Source organism: Penaeus japonicus, unplaced genomic scaffold (genome assembly GCF_977035675.1).
Source record: "Penaeus japonicus unplaced genomic scaffold, GWHDUDI00000001_assembly GWHDUDI00000032, whole genome shotgun sequence".
Lineage (NCBI taxonomy): Eukaryota > Metazoa > Arthropoda > Malacostraca > Decapoda > Penaeidae > Penaeus > Penaeus japonicus.
The window spans coordinates 1,635,249-1,642,748 of record NW_028234434.1 but is presented as its reverse complement, the minus strand read 5'-3'; the positions used below and the strand labels follow the sequence as shown (position 1 = coordinate 1,642,748).

The 7,500-nt window shown below is 46.9% G+C and overlaps 1 protein-coding gene across 1 annotated transcript in view; it reads right to left on the bottom strand.

Moving 5' to 3' along the window:
- LOC122262872 (uncharacterized) overlaps positions 1-5,525 on the bottom strand; it is a 153,961-nt gene extending 148,436 nt beyond the window's left edge. Inside the window, exon 1 of the mRNA XM_043031071.2 lies at positions 4,530-5,525. Within this exon, the coding sequence (XP_042887005.1) occupies positions 4,530-4,590 (61 nt within the window). The 5' untranslated portion in view covers positions 4,591-5,525. The remainder of the gene's footprint in view (positions 1-4,529) is intronic.
- Between the last annotated feature and the right edge of the window lie 1,975 nt (positions 5,526-7,500).

Sequence of the window (7,500 nt, the reverse complement as noted above, 5' to 3'; positions counted from 1 at the left end):
CGTGCGGCGCGACCCGAGGCGAGGCATTGCGATATTGAGGGAGAGGGAGAGGGAGAGGGAGGGAGGGAGGGAGGGAGAGGGAGGGAGAGAGGGAGGGAGAGGGAGAGGGAGAGGGAGGGAGAGAGAGAAGGAGAGGGAAGGAGAGAGAGGGAGAGGGAGAGGGAGAGGGAGAGAGAGAGGGAGAGGGAGAGGGAGGGAGGGAGGGAGGGAGGGAGGGAGGGAGGGAGGGAGGGAGGGAGGGAGAGAGAGAGAGAGAAAGAGAGAGAGAAAGAGAGATAAGAAGAAGAAAAAAGGAATATGAAGATGAGGAGAAAATGAGAAGGAAGAGGATGAAGAGGAGGAAAAAGAAAAAGAGGAAGGAAAGGAGGAGGAAAAATAAGAAGATGATGATGAGGAAGATGAAGGGAAAGAAGATGAGGGAGGAGGAAGAAGAAGAAGAAGAAGAGACGGAAGATACAGGATGGAAACAGGTAGAGTAACACTATAAGAGCGCGAGGTAATTCTCAAACGTGGTTCTGTTCTCTCTTACATTTTCTGTTCTGTCCTTCTCTTATCACGTCTCCTCTCGACATCTCGCCTCGTTGCTTTCTGTTTTCTGTTCCGAACTTTTGTTTATGTTGATTGCATGCTTTCTGTTTTACTTTCATCCACTGCTTTCTGATTCTCTACTCGAACGAACTTCCTTTTAATTGTAGATCTTCTGCTCGAGTTTTGTCGCTGTTCGTTTATACTCAGGATCTTTTGTTTCACCGCTATCTAGTTTTATAGAGCGAGTTTCTGTTTCTTTTGAATTACGAGTTTCTTTTCGAGTTTCTGCTATTCTTTCAACTCGTTTCTCTGGAAGTCCGTTCTGGCTCTTCGTCATTTGTCTCTGATCTTTTAATCTCGCCATATCTTCTTCCCTCTCGCTTCCTCGCCTCTTCCTTTATTACTCTTTATCTTATCCCTTTGCTTCCGACCCGTTATCTCCTCCCTTTCATCTCACTCTCCCGTCCCCATTCCTTGCTTTCCAACTGTCAGTCATTTAGCCTCATCATTTCCTCTTTCGTGACTCTTCGTTCACATCGCTTCTTGTCGGTCTTGACTCACAGACACCATTCTCTCTCTCTCTCCCCCTCTCTTTGTCTCCCTTTCTCTCTTTCTTTCTCTCACTCTCCCTTTCTATTTCCCTTTCTCTCTCTCTTTCCCATCTCTCTCCCTCTCTCCTCCCTCCCTCTCTCTCTCGCCTCCCCCCCCACCTCTCTCTCTCTCTCTCCCTCCCACCCCCTCTCTCTTTCTCACCCTCCCCCCCTCTCTCTTTCTCACCCCCCCCCTCTCTCTTGCCTCCCCCCCACCTCTCTCTCTCTCTCTCTCTCTCTCTCTCTCTCTCTCTCTCTCTCTCTCTCTCTCTCTCTCTCTCTCTCTCTCCCCCTTTCTCTTTCTCACCCCCTCTCTCTCTCGCCTAGCTCTTCACTCTCCTTCCTCTCCTCTCGCCAATTTCCCTTCTTGTCTTTCGCTTCCTTGGAGCCAGAGAGACCAAAGGAGCAGCAGCAGGTTTGTGCAATTCTTAACATTCTTTCCGCCAAAAATTTAATATTCCATTCCGTTATTTTTGAGGCTTTCGAATGTCCAAAGTTCTGGGTGTTCTCGCCGTTAAAGCTTCACACTTGAAAGCTAATTGCCACGAGGCTGGAGAGCGGGAAACGCGAAATTAGCCATCACAGAAAACGTACAGCAACACCTTGATGGCCGTCATAGAAAACGCACACCATCACCTGGTGGCTGTCATAGAAAACGCGAAGCAGCTTCTGGAAATACCGTAATAGAAAACGCACATCAACACTTTAATTCAGACCGAACAAAAAAGACTTTAGATCTTATCGTTTTACTAACCGACACATTAATGAGTATCATACACACACATAAGGAAGGTGTTGCAACGTCTAATTACTGCCATGATTAAGAAACAGCCATACTTTAATATCCTTTACTGAAATGTTAATGCCGTACTAACCATCATCAAAACACATCGTGAAGTTTTAATGAACATTAAAGAAAACGCGTATTCGCATTTTAATAAGTATCACATGCCAAAAAAAACGAATGTGTTGCAATATCTTTCAAGAGAAGATTAAAATATATAAAAAACCCACACAAATCAATATACTTTGTACCAATCTAAAACAACGCTCTAATTTTCTGATTGAGGTACAAGACCTCAAGCAGAAAAAGAAGAAGAAGAAGAAGAAGAAAGAAAGAAAAAAAAAATCCGAGGACGAAGAGTCAATTCAACGATTTTTTGGCAAATGGAAGAACTTGAACATGAGTTAACGGTCCCGTCCTTATAAGGGGAGGTGCTGCTCGGCTGCGAATGTAATATTTTTGTTGTCTCTCTTTTCTCTCGCCTCCTCTCTCCTTCCCTCGATTTCTCCTCTCTCTCCTCCTCTTCTCCTTCGGACTTCTTCTTCTTAGCTTTGAAATATACACCTTTTATGCTCTGCTTCTTTCTCCATCCTACTCCTCTCTTTTTCTCTCTCCCTCTTCAAATACGTTATCTTCCTCCTCACCCGCCTTCTTCTCTTCCTCTTCTCCCCCCTTTCCTCCTTCTTCTCCTCCCCCATCATCTCCTCCTCCTCCTCCTTTCTTCTTCTTCCTCCAATTTTCCTCCTCCTTTTCTTCTTCTTCCTCCATTTTTCCTCCTCCTCCTCTTCTTCATTCTCTTCCCCTTCCTCCTCGTTCTCCTTCTCCCCCTTTCCTCTCTCCATCTCCATCTCCTTCCTCTTCCTCCTTCTCTTCTTCCCTCTCCCCTTCCACCTCCCTTTTCTTCTCCTCTTCCTCTCCCCCCCCCCTTTATTCTTTTAACACGTTATCTTCAACGTCCCTTTCCTTCCCCACAACTCCCTCCTTCTTCGTCCTTTCTCTCTCTCTCTCCTTTTCTCCCGGAGAGAAGTCTATCATCTCCTCCCTCGTCTTATCTCTCCTCCGCCGCTTATCTCTCTTCCTTATCACCCCGCTTGTCTTCCTCCTCTCTTCGCTTATCTCTGTCTTATCTCCCGCTTCCTCGGGAAAAGGGAGGAGAGAGAAACAGCCGCTGGATACGGAGGAGGTAACAGGGGAGGGGGGAGGGTAATAGGGGGGAGGGAGGGAGGAGGAAAACAATAACTTCCGAGTGCAAAGCGAAGCATCAACAAAACTAATGACCACCTCTCACCTGACGCTGCCTTGTTGCACCTTCGCAAGCCGCGCGCACACGCCCCATTCACGCCTAAGCTCCTTAAACCTCACCCTCGCCCCCCGCCCCCCCCTTCCTCCGCCCAGCATCTCTTTAACCCTCCCCACATCACCCTTAACCCGCCCCTAACCCACTCGAAGAACCCACCTTACTCCTCAGCCCACCGTCGTAAGGTACATATAGCGGCGATGATAACAGTGATGTCGGGTTCACTGCCGGACGGGCCTGATGGATGGTCGCGGGTGCATCTTTTAACACCCCGGGGGAGGGAGGAAGGAGAGGGAGAGGGGGGGGGAGGTGTGTGGGTGATGGGGATGGGGGGTGGAGGTGTGTGGATGATAGGGATAAGGGGGGGGAGGTGTGTGGGTGATAGGGATGGGGGGGGGAGGTGTGTGGGTGATAGGAGGGAGTGGGGAGGGAGGAGGGAGAGGGAGAGGGAGATAGGGATGGGGGGGAGGTAAGATGTGCGGGTGATAGGGATGGGTGGAGAGAGAATAGGGAAGGCGGAAGGAGGTTGTGCGGAAGGGAGGGAGAGAAAGAGAGAAAGGGCGATGGGATGATACGTGTGTATATGCTGGAATTATCACAATTCAGGAAACTGGTAATTATTGTGATAATTCCAATATATACAAACGTATGTGTTCCGCACAACCTCTCCTTCCGCCTTCCCTATTCTCTCTCCCTCTATCCCTATCACCCACACATCTTACCTCCCCCCTCCCTCTCTCCATATATATATATATATATATATATATATATATATATATATATATATATATATATATATATATATATATATATATATATATGTGTGTTGTGTGTGTCTATGTGTGTGTGTGTGTGTCTGTGTATGTGTGTGTGCGCGCGCGTGTGTCTGTATGTGTATGCATGTGTGTGTCTATATGTACGCATGCATATACAAGCATGAACAGTATATGTAATGAACAAACAGAGCTCCCAGTAAAGGCTGCCTCATGACTGATTCCATGGACAGCGTAATAAATTACCCGATAATAGGATGTTCGCGTGGCAGAGACATGGCAAAGGTAGCGTCGCCGTGTCCATGCACACATGTAGGGAAATGATAATCATGAAAGCAAAGAAGCCGAGTTGCAGAATGCATGACAGGGTCTAAAAGGCAACGCACAATTCAGATGAAAGTGTAGCTCTGCCTGCGAGTCAGGAGAGAGACACTCAGACGGACGACAGTCTAACAACACTAACAATACTAACAATTCAGAATGAAAATCGGAAGCACTTCGCGAGCGCCTCCTGACACGCGGAGGCGAGAGTAGCATAAGAGTCGACAGCAGCTTACCAATCACGCAGGCAGTCATGAGCAGCAGTTGTAATAACGGGGTTCTAGATCCGCACGCCATGCTTAACCCCGTTAGTGAGTCCTCCAGCTTCTCTCCTTTTGGTTGCTTCAAGATGTATGCGCCTCTTGTGCTTGCTTCTGCTTTGAAGTTGTGCGTGTCCTGTCGTGAACCCCGTGGGTCTGCTGTCCTTGCACAGACTGAGAAAGCAAAGCACAAGGTTTAGTTGTAACCAAGAAACGGCTGTTTTATCTCAACGCTCGGCCGAGAGCGGACAGTCCACGTCTATCAAAGAGGTTTCTCAAACACTATAAAACTCGGTGAACTCTGAGGCGTTCATTCATTGTTGGTATCATTTAGTTGATACAACGCACTGTTAATTCATTTGTTTAGTTAGTAACATAAATGAAGCAAGTTGGCGACGGTGAACAAGATAAAATGAATTACAGAAAGAAAACAAACCGTTTTTCCGACCTATCGTTCTGAGAGGAGATTCAGATTCATCTTGAGTCACGTGAAAACGTTTGGTAATTAACCAATGAAATTCCACTTCATCGCCACTCACCGAAACTCAAATACTTCAGTTTGATTTCTTCAACTTACACAGAAGAATCAAAATATCCTCAGTTCTGCTAATTCAAAGCACAAAAAACTTTCTGAGTCGAGGTGCTCGGAGGCCAGACACGATCAGATCTACAACAACCGCGCTTCTTGCACCGTAAAACGCCAAAGAGTTTCCCGCGTTTAAAAATCAGCTGATCACTCAGCGGCGACCCCTCGGCCATCCGCGAACTCGCAGTGCTTGGAATCCACACACAGGCGCTCGCTCAACTCCCCGTCGGCGGAGGACCGAGTGCCAGGCAGCGGCCCCGTCGGTGTCACTGGCGAGGCAGCAGAGAGGGGCTCACCCTGACCCGTCTCCGAGCAGTGTCAAGCGCTCACTGAGGGGTTGCGAGGGGAAGCTGATAGCGGCGAGGGGAGAGCAGGAGCTGTGGAGCTGCCTGGCAGGACGACCAGCGGTAGTGAACCAAGGGGAAAGGAGGGCAGCGGGGGGAGGAGGAGGAGGAGGAGGAGGAGGAGGAGGAGGAGGAGGAGGAGGAGGAGGAGGAGGAGGAGGAGGAGGAGGAGGAGGAGGAGGAGAAGGAGGAAGAGGTCGCAGAGGGGAACTGATGGTGGCAGAGAGATGGCGAGGGAGCAGGGGAGGACACAGGGCTGGGGATTCGACCTCCTGCATTGTGGGCGACGGGAAAGGAAGAAAGGAAGGGGAGGGAGGAGAAGAAGGGAGAAACATGATGAGGCGATTTTCTGGAGTAATGTTTACTAGGCGGGTTCGGTAAACAAATCTATCTATGCGTGTGGGCGGGAGGGGAGGGGAAGGGAGAGAGAGAAGGAGAGAGGGAGAGAGAGAGGGAGGGAAGGAGGGAGGGAGGGAGGGAAGTAAGCACCCTGACTGCTCCCTTATTGTTATGAGGGAGCACTAACGGTCGGGATAATGAACGGAGTGGAGTGGCTGGCGCCGAGGGTGATAGATAGAGAGAGGGAAAGGGAAGTTGGCTTTGGCGCTGAAGTTTATGCTGTGACTGCGAGTGGAGTCGAGTGATCAGAGCGGGGGGGAGGGGGGGGGAGTTGTGGTTTAGAGGGGAAGTTAGTTACGGGTTAGGTGGATGGAGTGGGGGGGGGGGGTATATCGGTGAAAAGGGAACACGAAGAAAATTATAGTACGAGGCAAAATATGTAGGAGGAGAAGGAGGGAACGGTAGAGAGAAAGGGAGAAAGAGAGAAATAGAGAAAGATTGAATGAGAAAAAGACAGAAAGAGTGAAAGAGAGGAAGATAGAAAGCGTGAAAGAGAGGAAGAGAGAAAGAGTGAAAGAGAAGAAGATTTAATAAGAGAAAGAGGGTAAGAGTGAAAGAGAGGAAGAGAGAAGGGGAGATGGAAAGAAAGAGAGACAGGAACAAGTAGGGAAAAAGAGAAAGAGAAGAAGAGATAGAGAAAAAGGGAGGAGAGAAAAAGAGAAAGAAAAAAAAAAAAAAGAGAAAAAGAGAGAGGGAGAGAAAAAGGGAAAGACAGAAAAGAAGAAAGAGGGAAAGATAGCAAGAGAGAAAGCGAAAAGGATAGAAAGAGAAAAGGAGAGAAAAATAGAAAGGAAGAAAGCGAGAAAGAGGGAAAGAAAGGAAGAGAGAAAGAGCGAAAGTTAGAGAGAAAGATAGAAAGAAAGACAAAGAGACAAAGAGAAAAGGAAAGAAAGAGTGAATATGAAAAAAAATGAAAGATAGAAAGAGAGAAAGAGAAAAAGGAGGAAAAAATAGAAAGAGAAAGAGAGAGAGAGAGAAACAGTAAGTTTTTACACGTTTATAGGATAGAGAGGCAGAGAGCAATAGAGGCAGATAGATATAATTAGATTTCATAGATAGATGGGTGGATATGAAAATATAGATAAATACGTACATAAAGCTAAAGAAAGACATAGGAACGTAGAATAGGCGGATTTTATAGACGGACACACGGATGATCTGAGAGTGGCTTATGATAACACTGGCTCATGTAGAGAGATGATATAAGGTTTTGTTAGATCCATTTATGAGAAAGAACTTACCGAGCCCGGGCGAAGGGACGTCTTCGCAAATCTCTCTGAACTGAACTGAACTGAATTCTGCCACCTATGAGTGGGGTGTGTTCTTATTGCGATTTGTAGTAAAAGCAATAGTAGTTTAGTACTACAAGTAGGTAGTTGGAATAGCAGTAGTAGTAATGGTAGTTATAGTTACAGTAGTAGTAGTAGTTATAGTAACAGTAGTAGTAGTAGTAATAGTAGTAGTCCTAGTTATACTACTAGTATTAGTATTAGTAGTGATGATAGTAGTAGTAATAGTAGAAGTAGCGGCAGTAAGGCATGGAATTCTTAGTCCTTAGAAAAAGGAAAACTGAAGAAGGAAACAAATACTGTTCAAAATAAGAATTCAATTAAGTCTA